Below are 22,722 nucleotides of genomic sequence, written 5' to 3' on the forward strand. Positions count from 1 at the left end.
GAATTAAGCCATACAGAACACTTCTGCAGAAGGGTGTATACAAAAATAAATGTTTTGGTGGACCATGTACTCAGATCTTGCCCGACCAGTATGTAACTGTTGACAGAATAATCTTTGGTTACCGAAACTGTCACTATATTCTGAGTATGATGCAGATCGTGTTTAAAAATAATCAGGTGCTCCTGATGGCATTTGCAAGAATTAACTGTGCTTGAATGAAAACAACCAATCAGAGCCAGAGGGAGTCTGTAACGCAGGTGGCTCGCACCGAGCTTTCAGCCCATAATGTCAGTATTTGATAACCTGGGATCAGAGGGGACTTACCATTAGGCAAAGGTTGGCAGTTGCCTTAAGCCCCAACCTACCAAAGGCCTCATAAATCTATGATAAATTAAGTTTTTTAACTGTTCGTCAATTGATTATGACTACACTAAAATGCCAAATGCCCACTAACTTAGACTATACCTGATCTTACTGCACATCTGCGGAAATGACCCAGGAGGACAGTAGTCAGTCGAGGAAGTGGGAGGATACTAAAAGACAATATCTAAGCCTGTTAACCCTGCTGTCGTCTGTCAAGACATCCGCTGTCGTACCATCAGACTACAGAACAAGTTCTTTGCTGAGGCTGTGAGACAATTCATCCACTGCACTCTGCCATGAATAAAAGTTTATTTTAATGACTTATTATTTATTCAAGGATTGAAAAAGGGGGAGAACAAAGGATGTGGAGGGCCCCATGCCTGTGTTTGTTTTAGGCTGCAAAAATGACTAAATCCAGCCATGCCTGTGAATGAGTCTCAACTCAAGAATCAACTTTCTCCAGGATTGCCTACCCAGACTTAAGTGAAAGGAGCATTACCACAAGTAGAAATGTTGTATTAGAAGTAAAATTCCAGCATTCAAAGTTTTGCTTAGGTCAAAGTACAACAGTAGCATCAACACAGTCCAAAGTAAAAGTACTCATCATGCAGTGTGGCCCTTCTCAGAATATTACTGCATTATAATAATTGATGCACTATATCTATTGTGTACTGTATAGTGCAATGTGTGCTCAATAATTGCTGTTATTTACATATAAATGTAAAGGAGTACATTTCAATTTATTCTGTAGCGTCTAGCAGTGAGAACGTTAGTCTGTGACCCCTGTTTGATCACTTTTGAAAGATCTTTTATTTTCATTTAAAATAAACAGTTTAACAGGAATCCAGCACATTATAAACAAAGGTAAATCAACTTATTTATAGAAGAAAGTAGAGGGTGCCGAGATGTTTGTGTAGAACTTGGTGGTGTATAACGGAAGAATACCAATCCTTGTTGCTTTAAGTGCAATACCTGAGTTATGCACTTAGTTACCTTGCACCACTGGCAATGGGCAGCTTCAAAGGAGCATGCACAGTGAGCTCGCATGGATCTGGTTATGAAAAAAAAAAACATAATGCAAATGGACAGAGGAGTGTGCTGTAATCTCACCCCCTGCAGGAAACAGAAGAGGAGGTGGCTAAAATGAGCATTTTCTTTAGACTTTACATGATAAGAGGAGATGGCCGACAAATAAACCCTTCTGGTAGAATATTACACAACCCTTTGCACCAGAATTGGGAAACTGAGAGCTGAGCCAATGGTTTAGTTCACTGGATTTCTTTGTTCTGATAACTTTTAAAAAAAGAGGAGAAAAGAGTGGAACATGAATGCCCTGGATTGTCTGCACCACAGTGGGAGGTTGCCCTTTTCTCACCTGAGTTTAGAAGGCATGCTGCAATGAAAGGAAAGATCAGACATAGGTGACAAAAAGCATAGAGAAGGCTTTTTGGCCGTGGCGTGTATGCAGTCACATCCACTCATGCTGAATTGTGGAGAGGTGGCACAGAGAACCACAGAGGACAGTGGGTGCTTGGCCTCGCGGCACACATCCGCATCCAAATCTGACTCACAACGTCGGTGTTCAGCTTCCATTAGTCTGCCGGTGGCCTGCACTCCACACCTACTGACTTCATCATGATTCTCCCACATCCTGTTAGCCATCTGTAGGCGCCAAGACAGAGGAGACTACTCTCTGTTGGGGACAGTCCCTGCCACAGCTAGTCAGGTTTGTCTTGGCTGGATGGAAAAAGCCCCAAGAGCAGGCGGGCTGCATTAGTCCACCATCTGAGAGTTGTTGCAGCCAGGGTGGGTTGTTGGGAGCCAGTGGAGAGTCCTGTCTGATGCTGTCTTGAACTGGAAGATCAGAAAGAAGGAAAGAGCATCCTTTCATCATGAAATAACAGGGGAAATATACCAGGAGAAGCAACAAAGGACAGTGTTCAGTAACAAAGTACAGAGATTCTCTGATAACCTACTGAGTTTAGGCCAAATTTCTCACGCCAAGATTACAGAATTATATATTTTTTCTACTCAAAACTTTTATCAGATTTAATTTTGCACAATACATTCTTATTTTTCATATTTAGATTCATGAGACGACTCTAACCAGGGATAAGCAGATACAAGTAATACACACGATCAAAAGGTTTTTTGTTTTTTTAGGAACAAGTACTTTTTATGTTCCTTTTTTAAAACTCTACTTTTCAAAGGTGATTATCCGCATGGTTCAAGAACAGCTTTCAGTTTAACTATCATTTAGATTTTTTTTTTATTTAAAATAAGCACACCTCGTATAAGATTAATTCTTTAGCCGAGCATATATTTCAGCATGAAAGTCTACTTTTTACTTTGCTACTTTTGCCATTTCACATCTAGTCTGCTCTAAATGCAGGAATTGTGAGTATTTCTAGAGGGGCGCCCTGAGGAGGCACTGACCACCCCTGAAATGTTTGTCCTAAATTATGATTGGCTATCTGTCCAGTAAGAGGAGCGGCTTTAGCTTGAACCAACTGTTTGAATTTTTGAATATTATATTTTCTTTTGTATGTAGCCTTCTTTTAATGTTTTACAAGGTGAATTTTAGTTATGAATCATTTTACAGCACAAGGTTGTATAATGAGATGTTAGTTTTATTTCTTTTCATGCTGCTCACAAAAACAAAACAAAAAACACAGACAAATGAGTGAATAAATAATAAATTATAAAAATAAAACTATTTTTCATGGTGGAACGCTGAGGTTGAATTAAGGACTCTCACAGCCTGAGGAAAAAGGTACAATGGAGGTACAATTTCTTTTTAAAGACTTAAAGAAAAAAGTATGGAAGCTTAACATTATATGTGTGTGGTGCACCTGTGTTGTGTTGTGATTGGTCGGAGAACTATATAGGCTTTTAAATAAAACGTGGATGTAAGAAACTCTAAAACACTGTCATGTTAGTAATTAAAATACATATGAGCAGAGTAATAGATTCTGACATGTGTGTTTGTATACGTCATGACACCCCTGCATGAGTCAGTACCCCACTTGGGCCACCCAAGTCAAAAAAGTCTGGACACGCCCCTGTGGTTGCTAAATAAACACCACCTATCTTTTGACCACAGTGTGATGGTGACGGAGCAAAACCCAGAACAAGAGGAGATTCCAGCGACAATCCCTGACCGGACTTTTTATACCAAAATCTGAAAAAGACAACTTTGTCTGGATGAAGTGCTTGCTGTGTCTCCCAGAAACACTGAGGACTACACATTTAAAGGCTCCTTTTATAATCTGAAATAGGTTGCACAAACAGTATAGGTGAAAATGTAGTTAGCTAGCTAACATTAGCAATGTTAATTTTGATTACATTTAACATGCAATATGTAAATTGCTTTATACAGCAGACAAAATAACATAATGCCATAATTGTTGACTCTAAAAAATATTAAAATACTAAGTAAATTTCTGAACCTGGTAGTTTTACTTGAATATGTTTCTAAAATGGAAATTTTCATCTTTGCTTGAGTGTTTTTTTTTATGGGAGGATGTTCAGTACTCTACACACCACTGACGTTAACTTATTTTGCCCTAAAGATGAAGGAGTAAAAAAAAAAAAAATGTTAAAGGGGTTTTAGCAGCTCAAGTCACAGTGAAGTCTCTGGAGGCAGCCGGTATTGAATCAAGAACAACAGGGTTAAGTCAATAAAGACCTGTGAGGGCAGGACGGCAGGTCAGGCTCAGAATTTATCCAGAAAATGTCATTCAGTGTTTTAATTCCTCACATCACTTCAGTTTTTCCACACTCTTTTCACCCTTTTGCGTTGATTGTCTTTGTATACATTAATTAGCCTTGATTCTAACTAATCATTGCTTGATCTTAACAATTACTTGGGGATGACATCAGCTGAGGTACACCGCTCCCTCTTCAAGATCATTTCTAATGAAGATTTTGTTAGGCTGCTGTGTGTGTGTCTACTGTACAATGGAAGTAGGGCTGTGATGTTTTTGACTATGATCCCCTGACAGTGGTAAACCCTGAGCTGAAACATAAAGACTTTGCGTTTGGGGATGGTTAAGGGCTCAATTGTAGACCGTTGAGGCTGCTGAAGCCTGCGGGCATTCTTCCTGGAGGTTTGGAGGCGGACTGTATAGACTGATGGAGGCTGCTGCATCAACAGGAGATACTGTCTGACTCCCCTCTCCTGCTGCCTGAGGGGGAAAATATATGTGAACCTGAAATGCACTCAGTCTGTTCAATCCAAGACTGTCGTCAAAAAGACAACCACAGGCCTGCTCGCTGGTTAATGTTTAATGGACTTAAAGGACATGATTGCCTGTTGGCACTGTATCAAATTTATGGGGCGGCCATATTCAGTGCCAGGATAAAAGGTTTGGCTCCATAATCCTAATGACAAAAGTGACCTCTATCACAAGTGTATGTCTGCTGACATTACCGGAGCCGTCCAATTTCTAGCATGATGTCCTGACGTCACAAGGACACTAATTATGTTTTTGATGTAATCACTCTTCACAAGAGCTCTCTATGGTTTGCTGAAGTAGCTTCTCGAATGAGAATGATGTCTTGCTTTGTTAACCTTGTGTGTCTTTAACACTCAGGTGTTAAACACTGGAGGACGTGGGCCGCATACCGGAAAAAAAGAAAAAGGAATTACATCAAGAATATAAACCCTTAGCCTGAACAGCTCCATCAAATCTCATCAGCCTTGATGCTGTTATAACCCAGGTTATGGTTGGATGTACTTTACTGCCCACTTTATTGTTGCTTTATGAAAATCAATATGTCATTTTATGGCAGATCATACAAATACTGTCAATAAACTGTTAACAGGTCATCTAATCCCCTGTGGCCAATTACATTAGAAGAGAGGGAAGGAGCAGTTTTTCAAGCCTCATTTACAGGACAGGATCATGCTGCTAATGTTTTAATCTCTCTCTGGTGGGAATCATTTCTTAATGACAGTCAGTGAATGCTCTTGCAAGACATCTGTGAGAATCATCCCTGCCATCACTCAGTCTAACCAAGCGATAGTATGTCAGAGCCGCATTCTACATCATCTTTTTGTTTATGTCTAAGTAGGGATTTATGTCAGTTTTTGTCACATGGAAGATTTGGTCCAAATACGCTGGAGTACATGGACTTAGGTGGCAATTATTTCTATTAACGTTTCAACACCCACTGCATCTTCATGACAGACAACCAGAATAGAGACTCACATCCTCTTAAAGTTGCAATACGTAAGAATTGGTCACTTGTTGAATTCATGATCCAAGCAAACTGGGGGCAGCATATCACCGTCAAACTGTAGCTGCTGTTGGATAGTTGGCTCTCTGTCTCTGTCTGGACGGGGAGCTCAGGACTTAGATAAGTTACGCTACATCCCTCAGACTTTTCCTCTTATGAAGTCGGCCCTAATTAGAAATTCGTCTAGCATAGGCTGGTGATTTATGTCACTCTGAGTGATCATTTCTCTGACAGAACAGCCAATGAGTAGAATTTACGCGGCTGTTTTTTGAATTAGGGATGTTAATGATCAATAATTTATTATTTACTTACTGTTAAGAATTTAACTTATTGAAAATGTATGCATTGATATGACTGATCAATAAAAGTGGCAATAATTGCACCCCATTTGACACTGTTTTGTAGTGGAGCTATTTCTTGAATAAATAAACTTAAACTTCAAGTACTGGTTAAGGAATATGCACAAAATTTGCAACCCCATTTTCAACTGTATGTAACTTTATTTTAAGAAAACTTTTAATTAGACTTTTTCTTACAAGTGTTTCCTCGCACTCTATTGTTTAAATTATCAAGACAAAGCCAGATTTTTAAAAAATGGAGGATATAAAATTTTTTGCATTATTAATTCAGCCCACAATAAGCTTTAAAAATGCTTATTTTGGTTATATTGGCTTGGGATAAAAAGCTGCATTTGTTTCTACTGTGATGTTTGAGGTAGCTTTTATGTTTTGTTATATGTTTATTTGCAGCGCATGGTTTTCTGCAGGTTCATGCATGCACAACAAATTTAGTTCATTTTGCTGTAGACACAGGCATTACAACTGACCTATCTCCTAGTGTTAATGAAAGAGACAAATGAAGAGACAAATCTGCCCCATGATATTGATCAGCTCCAAAATTCAGTGGGTTTTTCTTTGGCCCATTCCACACACTTATGCAACACCAGACAACCAGATTTCTTGCCACCTACTGATCATCTGGGGATGTCTAAATGCAAACGGCGCCAAGTACAGCCGCTAACAAACCTCACTCCTTACATTTTTCAAGAACTGGACATGAGGCTCTCCCCCCATTCTTCTCAGTAATTAGGACACGACTTTTGTGTGTCCCCACCCCAATATGAAGGGCCGCCCCAAAGACGTTGGATTAGTTCTGCAATGCAGGTTCTTTTGGGTTTTAACAATGAAAGCTGGGAGATTGTCCTCTTCCTCTATTGAGGGAAGCGCTTAGAGACTTGTGCGTCTACATGCTACAAGTCAGTTTTATTTATACAGCACTGAATCTGGTACTTTTGATATTGAGCAGGTCTAGAGTGTACTCTTCATAATATTATTTACAGAGACCCCTACACCCTTCCATCAAGTTTCATTAAAATCAGGGCAGTAGTTTCTCCATAATTCTGCTGACAAACAGACAAACAAACCAACAAACTGAAGCGAAAACACAACCTCCTTGCTGGTGGTAATAAAGGCATATGTTCTAACTTGCCATGCTGTTTGAAAAGGATGAGTCATTCTCTATTTTATAGTCATCTCATTTGCACTGCAATTGTGTTGACAACAAGAAGGAGAGGGCGCACAGCATTTGGACTGAATCCTAATTTTTGTATACACCTTGTTTTGTGCTTTCTAGACAGCCCAGACAATGCCCGAACCACATGGGAGCACTCCGGCTCCACCACATTCATTTACATTACACTACAGGCCAAATACCTGAAAACTACATTAATCACTCTGTCACTGCTAAGCTACTTGGGCAATTCAATTGGCTTAACTTTAGCCAGCTAATATGGTGTAATGGCATCTATACAGTGCAATAATTCAAACCCATTGATCTGATTACAAGCATTCTCCCCCATAATTCACTTCGCTGAAAATGCAGCTAATATATGCAGACCAAGCAAGACAGCGGTTTCATCTCTTTGGGATCGACACAGCTGGGTCAAACATGCTATTTATTGTGTTTAAAATTCTGCGCGTGTTAGCTGTGAATATGTCAATGTTTGTTTTGGAAATCAGTAGGTTTGAAAATCTTCACGGTTTGTTAACCTCCAGGCGCTGTTGTCACCCCACCTCCTGAGTTGCTTACGAACAAACTGCAGCAGGCTAGAAACAAGTCAACAAAGAGCCTTAAAGCTACTGCAAGGAGTTTTTAACTCGTTATGAAATAGTTTCAATTTATTGCTGATGCCTGTTGACCCACATAAGTTAACAAGAGGATTGGCTATTTCTGTATAGCTGCTATAGTTAATGTCTGCCATCGGGTAGGAGTCTCTCTGTGAATTTAGATGAAAAGGGCCAGTAAGGAGTAACATGTGAACAGTTAAACTTCCTATGAAGTCAAAATTGATGTTTTGATATGTTTTTATCACATATGAATCAATAAGCAGATGTTATCTGGTCTTTTAATTTATATTTCATAGTCTAGGGTGTTAAATAAAACGATTTCTCACTTATGATGCAGCGGAGCATAGAAGACAAATACATCTCTTCACCAGAGCAAGCAAAGTTCAGTGTTTCAGGGCATCAAAAGCACAAATTTATAACTTCATTTGCTGATCTGATTTCGGTGAAACTGGATCATATTTGATGGGGAAAATATCATTAGGTTTTCCCTCTGATGTCCTCAAGCTGCTCAGCTTCAACTCACAGCTATTTAATAACACAGTTTCATGATGGACAGATGGCTTTTGCTTACTATTAGCTTACTTATTAGCTTTACTTGTCGCTTACTTGTTAGCTGTTAGTTGCCTTTAGCTGTCAACAGAACTGGGCTTAGCAGCCCCCCAGTGAACAGAGCAAGCCTCCGAGACCGTCAGGGAATACAGTACCGAGGTTGCGGCCGAGTTTGGCTCGCTGCATCCTGGGGTTAACCAAGCTAATGGTAGTTAGCGGTTAACTAGTTTCTTTGGCTCATTTTGTCCTGGCTAACTGCCGCTGCCTGCTGGGACCCAAAGTGAACAAGAAAACTACTTAAGTGGCCTATTCCCTTTTGTCAAACTGTTTTAGTCCCTTTTCACTGTGAGCTCCCAGCCCAGGAAGAGGCAGCTAACAAGACCACACTCCCTTCCAGCGTTACATCCATGGACCATCATAATGGTGAGGTGGGAGGCATAATTCAAAGCACGATTGCCTACTGTAAACGCAATCAATGTCCCTCCTGAATTGTCTGTTTTACAGGAAACACATAAGCTGGCCTTTTGTGGGTATTTTAAAAAGAAGTAGGAGATTTTTGTTTTTGATGTCATATTTTGTATCGCAGGGAAAAAACTACCACTTTTGTCCACAGGAATCTCTGAAATCAATAACATGTGAACGTTCCCTGTAGTAGCTTTAACATGATGTTATTAATACTAAGATATGGATTCCTCTCTGTTTAAATGTTGCATTGAAACAGGTATGCTGCAACAGTATTGCATACACAGGGGACTTTTGGCAGAGTGATGGCTACAGGGAAGAATTTCACGTGCTAAAACCAGTGTGAAATCGTATGAGACCTCTGGCTTCTATATCTCTATTCATCCCACCTAATCTTTAGTGTGCCTAGGGTATTTTATAATGCCATGATATACCATGGCGGGAGTTTATGGGCTCAAGGATTTAGCAGTGTGATGCGATCAGCCAAAAGGCAGAGACGGGGGAAATTATTTTGCTCTGGATGTAAATAGCTGCTTTAATTACCTTCCAAAAGCTGAATATGAAGATGACAGAGATGACCTTTATCAGCCAGTGATCTAAAATTATCAGGGTCTGCTCTCTAATGCCTCTCCCGCTCACATTTTTAGCTCACTTTTGTTTACACTGATTCAACTTGTCTTATGATTTATGAACTGCTTTTCATATGCAAGGGAAAGCAAGCAGTCCTAATTATTGATTAGCTGATTTGATTTATTTTGTCACAAAAACTCATAACTCTGCAGCACAATGTAGTAAATATTGATTATTTCACTGTGTAGTGCTGTAAACTACATTTTGTGCACCTCAAAATGACTACATGCAATGAAAGTAATGTTCTTTATGTGCTGTAGAGGACAGCTGTCATATTATCAGCTGCTCAAATGGAGCCGGCTAAGTGAGAGAAAGGACAAAAAAACAAAAAAAGGAAAAAACAATTTCTACCAGCAGGTCTTTCTCTTGCAAGCTATTCATTCTAAACAAGGACTTGGAGAGGAAGTCGAAACAATAAATTGCCAAATCAGGTTGGCGAAGGTCACTGAGAATGACACAGGAATGAGGGATACTTACAAACATGAAATAAAACACAACAAGCCCAAAACAAATGTGAACTTGTCAAGTGGCACGGTGGATTTATGAAAAGAGCTGTTTTGAAAGCAAACAGTCTGATAAAGACTTGGCCCTGGAGTGGCAGTTTACAGCATAATGTGTAGTCATCATGTAACTGTTTGACTCTGCATCGGCCATCAAATGCAACGTGTGTGCATGTGTATATGTATATACCATTTCATGTGCTCATTTCTGTCGGTGTAGGGCGGACAGAAATTGCCCTGGGCGAGGCACAGAATCAATCCCAATAACGTTGCATCTTTCAGGTAGTGCAGTTTCTCTGACAACTGAATGAAATGCACCCCTCACATCTCCCGTTTAAGACATTCAATTTCCAGCTGCTTCTTGGGGCAGAATTCTGCAGTGGGAGATCAATGCAAAATGACTGGAAAATTGCTAATGTTATTTACATCAAAGTGAGACTGGAGGAGACCAATTATGCCAGTGATTCAAGGCAATATTCCTAAGTGAGTTGTCCCTTGGGTAATAACGGTATCATGTTTTGATATTATTAATATTCTACCCAGTATTGTTTTTTTTTCACCACACATGAACTCAGATAACCTGACTACAGGTATTTGACATGCTGTAGATGCCAAAGAAGCTCTTCCTTATTTCCTGTCATATGTTGCAATTTTATTAAACATGGACAAAGTGTCAAATAATGAGGTAAACTAATCCCCATGAACAAAATGCTCAGGTTTTTTTCTACTTTTTCGACATCTTGACGTGATGGGTTAATTTTGGCATGTTGTGTATTTCTTTATATGGTTACTCCTGACAAAGCCCAGTCTGCACAGAACGCCCACCTACTCAGTCTGTCATTCAACCGCTCTGCTCAAGATTATGTTCATGTTCAGTATGTCTCACAGAAAGTGCTTTTTCACTTGTGAAGGACTTACATATTGTCTTGTTTTCCCTCAAAGTCCTACTGCTACTCACTTGCTGCTAATGTAGCTAACTGCTAAGGCTTGTTAGCTGTGCAGTCTCTCTGTGTCTTGAGGTCCCAGTCCAGGCAGAGTCAGCTGCATGGCTAACTGAGCTAACTAGCAGTTAACAGCTAAAATAGCTAACTGTAGCCGCGGCTTTTCCCTCCTGGCCACTGCATGGCACCAGGTGCGGATGCATCTATATATACAGGTGGGCAGCCTCACCTCTTCCTCTTTCCTTCCGCTCAGATCTCCTCGTGGAGGTGGCTGCAACCTGGTGGAGCAGGTCTCTGGCCTGGCAATGTTTGTCTGGACTGCATAAACCACTTGAACAGGTAATGCGCCGTGCCAGTATCCCTCGTTTATGCGCGCAGTGCGCATTTGGTGACAGCTGTTTCCATCCTGTCGCGCAGCTGACTGCTGATACGACAGGTCGCTCCGCTCGGCGTGCTGTGGGTTGTGTCTGCTGCCTGCATGGTAAGCCGACGTTGTCTGCTGTATTACCTTGCTTGTCATTTGGGCCCTGGTTGATTGTTTTGTATGTTTGCTGCAGTGAATTGTGCCGCGGCTTTTGGTGGCTCTCCTCAACCTGCATGTTGCCACGCTGCGCCTCACCTAAACGGAATGAATAATCTCTATATATATATATTATTATTGATTAATTGTCTGCCTTTTATAGGCTGCAATCGGGTGTGTGGCCTGTCATAAGCCACCGCTCCCCTCGGATGAACTGCTGTCTCGGTTTGCCTCGATTCTACTACACTTTTTCGGCTCTCCTCAGTTCTGTTAGCCTCTATTTGGCTCTGTTTCGGCTGTGTTCGGCTCCAATTGGCTCCATTCGGCTCTACTCGGATCTGCTAGGCTCTGCTAGGTTCTCCCACTCTTCGGGGCGCCGGTGTGAATCAGAGCAGTTTAACTCGGGTTGTTGTCAGACCCGTGAAGGCATAACCATAGCTGCCAGCAGACACTCAGTCATTTGTTAGGGCCGCAAATTGCAGCCAATTTAGGAGCCATTCATCGTATTTTGTGTATATTTGATTGTTTGAGTTAATTGATGAAACTTCTGTTAATTTGCATTTGTTGGGTATATTAGTAAATATTTATTTTGGATTTGGGTTTATTTTGTATTTTGACTTCTGTTTTGAGTTACGGTCCAGAGTGTGTGTGTGAGGGAATGAGTTTTATGCATGACCATATTTTAGGTGTCTGGTCACCAGGCACTGCTAGCCCCGCATCCGCAGGAGTACTTATTGTTTTTTTTTTTTTGTTTCCCCCAGGTACGGTGAACCTTGGTGGCAGTCCAATCCCCTGGTGGTGGTGTTCACAAGTCCCTTTTTGGTTGGTGTGCTGTGTCACGGGTGTAGGATTATTTTAGGACCCTTCCCCTTTTGTGTTTGTCCCCTGCCGCCATTGGTAAGCCAACCTGACCCACTTAACCTTAGTGTACCTGCTTCACAACTTAAGCCATGGTGACCTAGATATTTTAATCATTACTTGTTTTCTTTTGTTCTGATTATATAACAAATTATTGCATTATTGGAATACGTCTCCTGCCATTGTGATATGGAACCTGTGTGCCTTAACAATTGGCTGAAATTCCCCTGGGTGGCATTGTCGCAACAACCTTTGATCCTTCCGCATTCCCCCGCACCGCCACATAACCATTAACATCAAGAAAACATTTGTTCATCAGGAAACTCCATAAATCACCTCAGGTTGAGGCAGAGCAGCTGGAGGACATCAAACGGAAAACTGGAAAATGTTTTCCCTATAAAATATGATCCAGTTGCACCAAAATCAGTGAATAAAATTGGAAAATTGTGCGCATACAGACTGCCTCTATCATTTTTCTAACCTTATCCTTGTTTTATTTGTGGTCTGATAAACAGTTAAGTGACTCAAGTTCAGTGTCCCGTTTCGCTATTTTCCAGACTAAGACAATTCTCAGAAGCACTCAGGGTGCTGTAGTCTTGCATAGCCAGGCAAAACTCAGAGCTAACTACCCAAGTAGTGGCTAAAATAGCTGCTAAAAACATGTAAAACTGTTTGGCAATCAGAAAACTGTAGTGTAAATTGCCTAAAGTCGAGGCAGAGCAGCCAGAGCACATCAGACAGAAAACCAGAAAATATTTTCTCCATAAAATATGATTCAGTTTCACCAAAATCAGTGAATATATTTAGAGGTTGTGTTGTACTTGGAATCAGTCCCCAGAAATGCCCCAGCCCAAATGCCTCTGATTTTTTTCAACCTAATCCTTTTCTCATTTGTAGTCTGATAAACAGTTAATTAATCATATTCAGTGCCCCATGTTGCTCAGAAGCACTCAGGGTGCTGTAGTCTTGCATGGCCAGGCAAAACTCAGAGCTAACCACCCAACTAGTGGCTAAAATAGCTACTAAAAACATGTAAAACTGCCTGGCAGGTGCTAGACAGCTTGTTTCAAACAGAGGGTAGCCAGCATAAAGTGGCCAGTGCAACATAAATAAGGATGTTTTTGAACATGCAAAGCTACTCTAGTGGAACCAAAGAAGGAAAATATAGAGCTGGAAATTAACATAATATGTCTCCCTTAATACACTCTTGTTTAGAATAATTCATTCTGAACCTTAGGTTGTTATGGAGAAATCCTTAAAGTATTTCAGCTGCCAAGTCCAGAAGATGCACAAAGACAAACAAATGAGATTTTGTTGTGGGAAGAAAACAGATCTAAATGTGTGACATAGAATATGATCCCCTGGTGTCTTCGCTCAGACGCAGCTATGCATCTTGCAGCGGCAGTTTGGTTGTCTTTTTCGTGTTTCAATTTGCAGTTGGAGTTTGTCTCAAGGAAAGAGCTGTGAGATGATCTGTTACTGGGGAGAAATCAGAGTTTCTCAGCGAGATACTACAGATGAGGTGTCAAGACTGATGCAGCAACATTGTGCAGTGTAAGTACTGTGTGTGTGTGTGTGCTGGCACTTGTGAGGAATTCACTCAGTCTTATTTTTTCTCAAGAAAGCACATCCACATAAGAAAATAAACAATAACAACATGTGTGACAAATGGCAGTAACATCTACAGAAGAACACAGAGAACGAAGAACAAAGCTGGGTGAATTGCTGGACTGTTTTTTTTTTTTGTTTAAAGCAGATAGTACTGTTTGTTCCCACAGATGTGATAGGCACAGGCTGCTATTTCATGGCCACTTTGTTTGCCTTTGCACTATCATGCCTGCATGCATAAGTAAGGCAGCGCAGGGCCAGTCTCAAATGAAGCTCATTTCAATCAAGCCATTTCAAATCAGGCGAGCTGATGGAAAGAGAACAGCTTTCAAAAGGCCACGGTACATTCACCATCTCCCAGACCAACATGAGTGTTTATTTAGTTGTGATGCTACATCAGAGTGCATTATGGTCACAGTCACACTGGCGGTGAACTACAGTAACCTGCCAAGCGACTGTCAGTGACCCTGTGAAACATCAGCTAGTTTGGACACACTGGAACATCCAGAGATCCTGAATGAAAAAAAACAATCAGCGGACCAAAATAATTACATTGAAATGATGCCCCCCCCAGACCCCTTTTCTGTTGGTAAGCACTGTGGCGTTTTTTTGTGGACATCCCTATTTTTTGTGGAAGTCCCTTAACATGTTAGCTAGCAGGTTTTGTTGGCTTATTTGGGGATATAAGGGGATATGTTTGACAGCTGAAGATATGACAGGAAAGAGGGACAGAGAGTGGGAGATGGACATACAGCAAGAGACCATAGGCGGGCGTCAAACCCACCCACCTGCAGAGGACTCAATACATGGGATGAATGCTCTACAAACTGAGCTACCAGGCCACCATTGGCATATTTTTTAACAAGGGCTGAAGAAAATATGAGCTCCTCTGAATATGTACGGTCACCCACCCTCCAGGACCACAAGTGTTAGCGTTAACCAGTGGAACCAGATTGGCTGACCCAATGGATGGACCATCTTTCTACATTTACCACAGCGTTGGGCGATTGGACAAATGTATCTGTGATTGGTGGAGTCCAACGCCGGTTGTTTTTTTTTTTTTTTGGGGGGGGGGGGGGGGGGGGTTGTCATTTCATTCTGTTAACTGAATGGTCTGCATGAGTGTCAGGCTCTACGACACACCCCGCAGCACAGTACACACCCACTGAGACAAAGGACGAGTGAGAGGAAAACAGCCTGCAGTGCCAAAAGATTTACACATTTAATGTGGTGAATAAAGGATTTATTTCGACCACACCAGAGCTGTTGATTGTTATGACAGTGGAAAGACTGACCGGTTTTGGTGAGTTTTATTTTGCTTCTGTCTGTCGAGTTTAAATCAAGTGTGGGGTTGTTGTTTTTTTCTGACATTTTGTGAGTTCATTTTATTTTGTTTTGTTCTCAGCTCTAGTCTTATAGTTGTCATCATTTTTTTTTACTGGCAGTAGTAGCTGCTATATGATAAAATTTTTCAAGCCATTACTACTTTCATTCTGGGCCCCAACCACACAGCAAGAGTCTATATTATCATTTTTTCCTGCTTTACTGCCTAAACATGTATCATTCATAACAGAAATACACTCATAGGCATTGGAAAATGAGGCGTGGGGTTTGGATTAAAGAGCACTGGGCCTTGAGATGATCAATCTGTCAATCATCCAGCCAGATCAGCTGGACCGAGCATCCCAAGAGAAGCGGAGAAAAGTGGGGATGAGCACCATGCTAACCCAGCTTGGACTTAAGGCTGCTCTTTGCTAGTGTCTGGGCAAGGAAAAGGAATGGACGAAATAGGACTGACCGAACCACGGGAAATCAGAGGCTGTTGTGCCACATCTTACAGAGTCCTGCTTTGCTACAACGGCTCAAGGTGTTGCACTTGACGGGCAGCCCGTATGAGGAGGACTCTGTTTACGTTGATGATGCTTGGTGCTCAAACGCAGTCTAAGTTGATGGATAATGTTGGGTAGCTGCTGAGTTTTTTATGTGAGCATGTCAACCATATTATCATCACCATTTTATTGCATCAGTTCCTCCACAAATTCAAAAAATGTGCTGCAGAATATGTATATATGTATATAAATGACTGCATATAGTTTTGATTTTTATTTTATCCTCTGTTCTTAGCATGAAGGGACTCATTGGCTGCCAGTGATAAATAACCTTGATACTTTGATTTAAGTGAATTTGAAACTGAAAAGATCATCTGTCTTAACAAGCCTGTTGTGTCTGATTCGGCTTTCATGACTTTAAAGAAAATGGCACTTGTTTGTAGAAAAATTTCAGAAATGAACTGACTTTTTTTTGTGCTTGTTATAGGAAAAAAATCACCTGTTGAGCAGGAGACTTTCGCTAAAAGCTAAACACTTGTCCAAGGTTGTCAAACATTTCAAAATGAAATTAAAGACTGCTATTTTAACAAATTATAAAACCTTGTTCTGAAGATTGTCAGTCTCACTAAAGTAACGTGGTCTGTGGATGTCTAATCATTTAATCACGAAGGACTCCTATGGCACCTTTTGAAAAATGGCAGAATTTGATATATTTTTTTGCTCTCAGTGCTTTCAGTCACTTCTTATAGATGAAGTGCTTTGATTAAACACATTATAACACTTTCCCAATGGAAATCACATAAACTAATGGAGCAGTAATGATTTTAGTAGATGAGTAAATGAGTTTGTTTTCATAGGTTCTGTGTGACACTTTAACACACTGTTTCTCACTTGGAAAGCAAAAATATCTATTCTCAGTAAGTAAATGTATAAATGTCAGCTACACAATACCTTATTGTTTGACACTAGCCTGTGGTGCCCCCCCCTCAGCATGGCTTGTAGCATCAGGCAGCTTCTGTTTCCTCTGCTGCAGAACAGTTATAGAGACAGAGACAGAGCACCTGCCCTCGTGCCTGAGCGCTGTTCCCAGCAGCTTGCTAATGTCAACCTGCCTGATACGCACAGCGGGGTGGGGGCTCCAAGACAGCAGCAATTTTCCACTGCATGCGAATGAGACTGGAGAGCAATCTGCTGGCCTAAGAGCCTCATAATCAGCACATCATTATCAGGAGGGGGCTGGTGCATGGGGTGGCAGGCTGGGGTGAAGAGAGAGGAAATAAAAGGGAGGGAGCAATGGATGACACCAAATGAGTCCCTGGTAGCAATGAGACGTCGTAGCATATAGTGGGGAAGAGGGAAGTTGGTTATTTGCAGTGCAAAGGACAGGGGAACAGATTCACTGTGGGACTATACAAAGCACAGCATAAAAGGGACCGAGGCGAGGCGATATCCCACAGGCACAGAGTAGCACCTCTGTTTACACTTTGAAAAGCAGCAGCAGGCTTTACCAAGCTCATGGTGGCCTGGATGTTCCCTGTTAGTCAATATTACTGCTGGTCTTCAAAAACTCGCAAAATCTAATGGCACAAATACTGTAGAGCTGCGCTCCTTTTTAAAGGCAGAAATATTGTGACAGCTCTTTGAAGCTCACCTCGCCCTGCATGCATTTTTCAGTGAGTTCAAAAGGAGCAAGGACAACAAAGCTGATATCACAGCCCATATGTACCGTCCTCTGTTTTCAGAAGTGCCCACCATTCTTGTGTGCTCAAACCTGCCTTTTATGCTTTGTCTGGTGATGGAAGAAGCATTCTGATAGTGGAGAGCATTCACAGACCATCCAACAGTTTGCCATATAATGGCTACTACATCAGACAAATTTCTAACAATATATTATAACATTAAAGGCATAATATACAACATTTTCCTAAAAAACACAACGTAAAGACTCATATAAACACTATAGCTTTCGATTATTAGTAACGGTTGAGTACTGAACTTGGTACTTTTAAGGGTACTGACAGAATTACATAGGTACTACCAAGTACCAATTCACGTTAAATCAGATGGTGCCAAATTCTAATACCTGGAAGCACATCTGGGTGAGAGAGTAATAAATAATATAAAGAGAAACAATATGTGAAAGAGCGACATTACCTCTGTGGCTTGTTCAGATCACAGTGTCGTCGTTACTGTGGTTACATTTTGAAAAACTCAACACAGACAACACTCGCTGCAATATTTGTAATGCGAGAATATCGAAAAGCTAAAGAGTGACCGTGTTTGACAGCCAAGTCCCCAGCAGCAGCTGCAGCAGCTAACGTTAGCACGCCTGTAGCAAGCACCCAAAAACTTAAACTCCATAGACAGGTGATTAATGTTGGATAAGATGTTGTTGGATGTAAAATAATCCACTGTGTTGGCTGATGTTGGCTTAGCATTTTTCCTAAATTAGCCAAACTTCAGCCACTAGCTGCGTCCGAAATTCCTTATCAACATGCTATTTAGTATTCTAAAACTGCGTATGTACCTATTATTTATAAATTGCACACTATTAACAGGGAAATATTACAGTATGTGAGCACAGTGGTAGTAAGAATATCACACGTGCTTCCTCCAAGACACAAACAACAGTGTTAAATGTCCTTGTGACAGACTGACAGACTGGATGGTGCAGGGACGGGTTTGGAGGGAGGTAGGCAGGGATTTAATATTGTGTGGTGTGTAAAATGCTCTAAATAAATGGCACAATATTCAAAATAAGTAAAAATGTTGAAATTGAGAAGTTGGTGCATATGTTTTACAAATAAAACTACATTTTTATTATTATAAGGAGAATAAAGTACCAATAAAAGGTACCATTGGTACCACTGGTACTGAATTCCACAGAGTAGCTCCACAGAGACCCTGTCCTCTACCTTTATTAACTAATTTTATCATTATTTTGCTGTCCTCTTTCTGGTGTGTTTACATAAAGCTCAGACAAATCCCACTGATTCCACCTGTAAAATTTTCTGGTGCAAGCTATTTTCTGCTATTTATCTGTGAACTGGTGCGACTCTTGTGCTTTAAACCACATCACAGGGTCAGGGTTTACTGGGAGCAATGCAGAAAATACACATTTTACAGTTAGTCTGTGAGCCAGTTAATGCTTTATCCCTGCCAGTAAAAAAAAACATAAAAAACAGTTATTTGGAGGGATTTAGTTGTCATCAGGTAGTTTTGAAACCCTGGTTTTTGCATTTTATGTGACAACAATCAATCATGGCTGTCCGGATAGATGTTTCCTGCCACCTTCTGCCGCATGGGGGCAGTAGCGTACAGAGCACTTGTCCTCGTATTGCTTGGCTCAGGTTGTGCGCACTGCTAGATTCTGTGTGACGGTCAATTCATAAAAAAAAAGTGCCCGAATCTTAAGTCTGTGGCCACCTATAATGACAAATCCGCAGCAGAACAGAGTGCGTTTTTGGAGTATATGAACCCCCCCTTGACCTCTGCAGGAAGTCTATTCACACTTTATTTCTACACATCACACACACCTGGAAGCCTCAGTGCAACCTACCTCTGGTAACTGTAATGGAGCAGCTGGCTCTCCTGAAGTGCCTTGCTCAAGGACGGTAGCAATGACTAGGAGGTAGAAGAAATATCAAAGAAAATATTTGTTTTTAATTCAGAGGACAGACATATGACACGTTTGGGCAAAGAGCTGTCATCTACAGACATCAGCAACTTGTGAATGTCTCGTTTTATATCCCTTATTTTTTATTTTACTAATGTGATTTCTCTCTGTGATGCGTTCAGAGGTTATTCGGAACAGTAAGAAGATGATGTCAATATTCCGTCTCGCACACTTGACAGCCGAGCAAATTCAATTGGACTGACTCCGCCTTGCTCATGCGGGACTTGTCCACAGGCTTTTCATAGTACCGGGTGTCTGTCTGCATGCCTGGTGCTCTCTGACGGAGCGGGCTCTCTCCACAATCCCCCAGTCAGTCAGTCAGTCAGTCAGTCAGTCACCCTCATCAGCAGTGAGCCAGGAGCAGTCTGACGCACAGGACCAGCAGCAGCAGCAGCAGCAGCCAGGAGGACTCTTCCTTCCCGGGAGTGCGTGGCCACCGAGCAACATGTTCCCAGCGCGGAGACGGGGAAGGCGCACCGGGGGCTCGACGGTGGCGCCGCGGACCATGGTTACAGCTGGACGGGAACGGACAGGGCAGGTCGGACAGGTGTGGGTCTCCTGTTGGATTCTGCTGTCGGCGACTTGCATCCTCAGCGCTCACGCTCAAGGTAAGATTTGTGGCTGTTGTTTTTTGGAAGCGAGCGAAGAAGCGCGCAAGAAAGTCAGAGGGAGAGATGTGCAGGGGTAAATGGGGCAAAAAAATATTCACGAGGCGAAGAAAAACTTGCAGAAATGCAAAATGTACGCTTTTAAAGGTCAGCTCATAAGGCAAACTTGGAGCGGTTATGACTCATACTAAATAAGGTTAAATCCGTCAAACAACATGTGTAAACTGTCGCTTTCACCTCCTCCTCCACATTCCTCAGTGGCACCACAAGGCCACCTGCATGCTCCAAACGCTCCAGGAGCACAGCCTGCCTCTGCACAACTGGACACACAATATTTAGTGACAAATGTTGGCTGGTTTTAAATGAGCCTGTGTTATTTGTCATTGTGAGCTTTTTAAAATGCATCAGACATTCACCTGATAACACAAAAGTGATTTGTCTGATGTTAAGCCTTTTATGTACCTGTTTTACTTTTTTTTAAAAAAGCCTTCGGGTTAATATTTTTGTGAGGGTCCTCAAGGATGCATGATATGGATTTTTTCAGCCAATACAATAGCTGAGAATGATCTGTTTCTCATGGCAAATACCAATAAGATAACCGATAATTTCACATTTTTGTAAAATAAGTTCATATAACCAGTATGCACACCTGAGAGTAAGAAAAGCTAAGATGGATGATTTGATCAGGGCTGCAACTCTTTTGTTTTTTTTCCTTCATTAATCAGCTAGTTGTTTGGTCAATAAAATGTAGGAAAACGGTGAAAAATGTTGATCATTGTTCCCCAAATGTCTTGTTTTGACAACAACAACAACAAAATTCAGTTTAATGTCAAAGGAGTGAAGTAACCAGAAAATATTCACATTTAAGAAGCTCAAATCAGAGGATTTTAACTTTTTTCTTGAATAATTACTCAGATAAATGAATCACTTATTGAAATAGTTGGAGATGAATTAAATAATGGATTACATGTTGCAGTTCTACATTTAATACTCTAACCTAACCGACATCACTGTCACAACAAAAACAAAAAACAGTTCTGACTCTCAGATGTTCATTTAGTTTTTTGAGTAAAAATCATCAAAACACTTAACAAATATACTTATAGAGCAATTCAGATAACATGCTCTGTCAAATCAGATATTAGTAGAGCTGATATTTATCAGCTAATATATGTCAATACTGATATAGGCCAGTATAGCTGGATAGGCCATTATCAGCCAATAATTTATTGTGCCTGATATTTATCATGCATCCCTACTTTTAAGGTATAATATGCAACATTTTCCTTAAAAAAACAACGTAGAGATTCAACAACATAATCCCTTTCAATGAACACTTATGACCCACTAGAAATGTGTTACAGGTTGCTGTATTTGCAGAGAGGCTGCCCTCTGCCTGTATTTCCTTATTCCCTCATTATTTTGCTGTGCTTGGGATGCTTTTCCAACACAGAACGTTGCTATTTGGTGTCCTTAGAGTGAGACACAATAGTAAACTATCTTTCTGGTGGGTTTTCAAACAGCTCAGACAAATCCTACTGATTCTGCCTTTAAATGTTTATGTCTGTTTCACATTTATTAAAAGCCTTGGTGTTAATGGTTAAGTAAGTGTCATCATGGTCTGTAAAAATGTGGTTAATCTCCACTGAAACCCGTATAAAGACTTGTTTCTCTGTTTGTAGATTTTCTGCCTATAGGCCACCTGAATATCATTATTATATGAATATAACCATGGGACAGTGAAGGCTGTGTTACGTTTGCCTGATGTTTTGCATTGTCACTCAGACTGTACTCTGCATTGGACAGAACGAATGAATCACAGCATTCATGTTTCATTCACATCCAGCACAGTCAGAGATATGTGGATAAAGGCATGGACATTATTACACTGATCATACAATTGCTGTGTAATTGGTCTGTCTTGACAAGTCTTGTCATGTGTCAGTGGATGACCTGCTGTCCAGTGAGGAGGTAATGAGATGTAGACTTCAGGAGATGGTAGATCTAGACCAAAGGCCAGAGGGAGCAAAACCTCCTTGCCTCTGTTTCATAATTGGAAAAGCATAACAGCCAGTTGTCACAAGAACTGAAGGTAAGTTGATAAAGGACAAAGTATACTGTGTGGGCTCACTGGGCTGTGAATTTCATCAGCAGTCTTGATGTATATTCACATTAAATGCCATTATGACCTTACGCTTCAGAATTCGACCACAGGGTTGTGGCTTTTATTACAGAGGGACACCCAGAACTGCGAAGGAAAGACGCATGTTTGACGTACAAATCCTTGAGGCATTTACTTCAAAGGGTCCCAAAGTAGAAAAAAAAAGTCACGTATTGAAAGTTGATCCATATGAGAAGTAGCTTCTCTGTGCACTCTCCATCTTATAATCACAATGCTCCGTGCACCAAAGTGCTACAAGCAGCATAATCCCTTTGCTTGTTTGTCTTTGAACAGGTCGCATTGCTCTAAAGTGCTCCCAACCTTATCTGAAAGGAGTCTCAGGCGTGTCTTATTATGCAGGGCACAGTTCCTCTAGCTGTTATTACCATTCTTTTCTCGAGCTAACATGCCTGGAGTCTGTGAGGATCTGTTGAGCGCTTCAAGGCTACTTCACAGGGCTTTACCTTTCCTCCCCAAACAGACCTCTTTCTCATCCTTGCAGTTGGTATTCAGGCCCCTTGAATGTTCCCGGCTGCACATTAGCATTGGTGAGAGATTCACTCCTCTGTCTGCCTGCTCTTTCAATTGAGAAGGACCTCCTCTATGGCGCACAATCACTGCTTTAGGTTCTTTAGCGAAGACGCCGATGC

At 41.1% G+C, this 22,722-nt stretch overlaps 1 protein-coding gene and 1 long non-coding RNA gene across 5 annotated transcripts in view; one reads left to right on the plus strand and one right to left on the minus strand.

Annotated features, from left to right (window-relative positions):
* Positions 1-1,534: 1,534 nt before the first annotated feature.
* Positions 1,535-11,341, minus strand: LOC146309433 (uncharacterized). The gene is made up of 2 exons (XR_014772492.1): positions 11,042-11,341; positions 1,535-2,217 (listed from the first exon to the last, which is right to left on the minus strand). It is a non-coding gene; the product is annotated as an uncharacterized LOC146309433 (long non-coding RNA).
* Positions 11,342-19,465: 8,124 nt separating this feature from the next.
* Positions 19,466-22,722, plus strand: part of sdk2a (sidekick cell adhesion molecule 2a) — a 124,790-nt gene continuing 121,533 nt past the window's right edge. For 2 of the 4 annotated variants that reach the window (XM_084744072.1, XM_084744073.1), the window contains exon 1: positions 19,466-19,911. In XM_084744072.1, the coding sequence (XP_084600198.1) occupies positions 19,749-19,911 (163 nt within the window). In that variant the 5' untranslated portion in view covers positions 19,466-19,748. The remainder of the gene's footprint in view (positions 19,912-22,722) is intronic. The other 2 variants (XM_084744074.1, XM_084744075.1) reach the window with 1 other exon arrangement.

This window comes from Lutjanus erythropterus, chromosome 19, assembly GCF_056507025.1.
Source record: "Lutjanus erythropterus isolate fLutEry1 chromosome 19, fLutEry1.hap2, whole genome shotgun sequence".
NCBI classification, from domain to species: Eukaryota; Metazoa; Chordata; class Actinopteri; order Lutjaniformes; family Lutjanidae; genus Lutjanus; species Lutjanus erythropterus.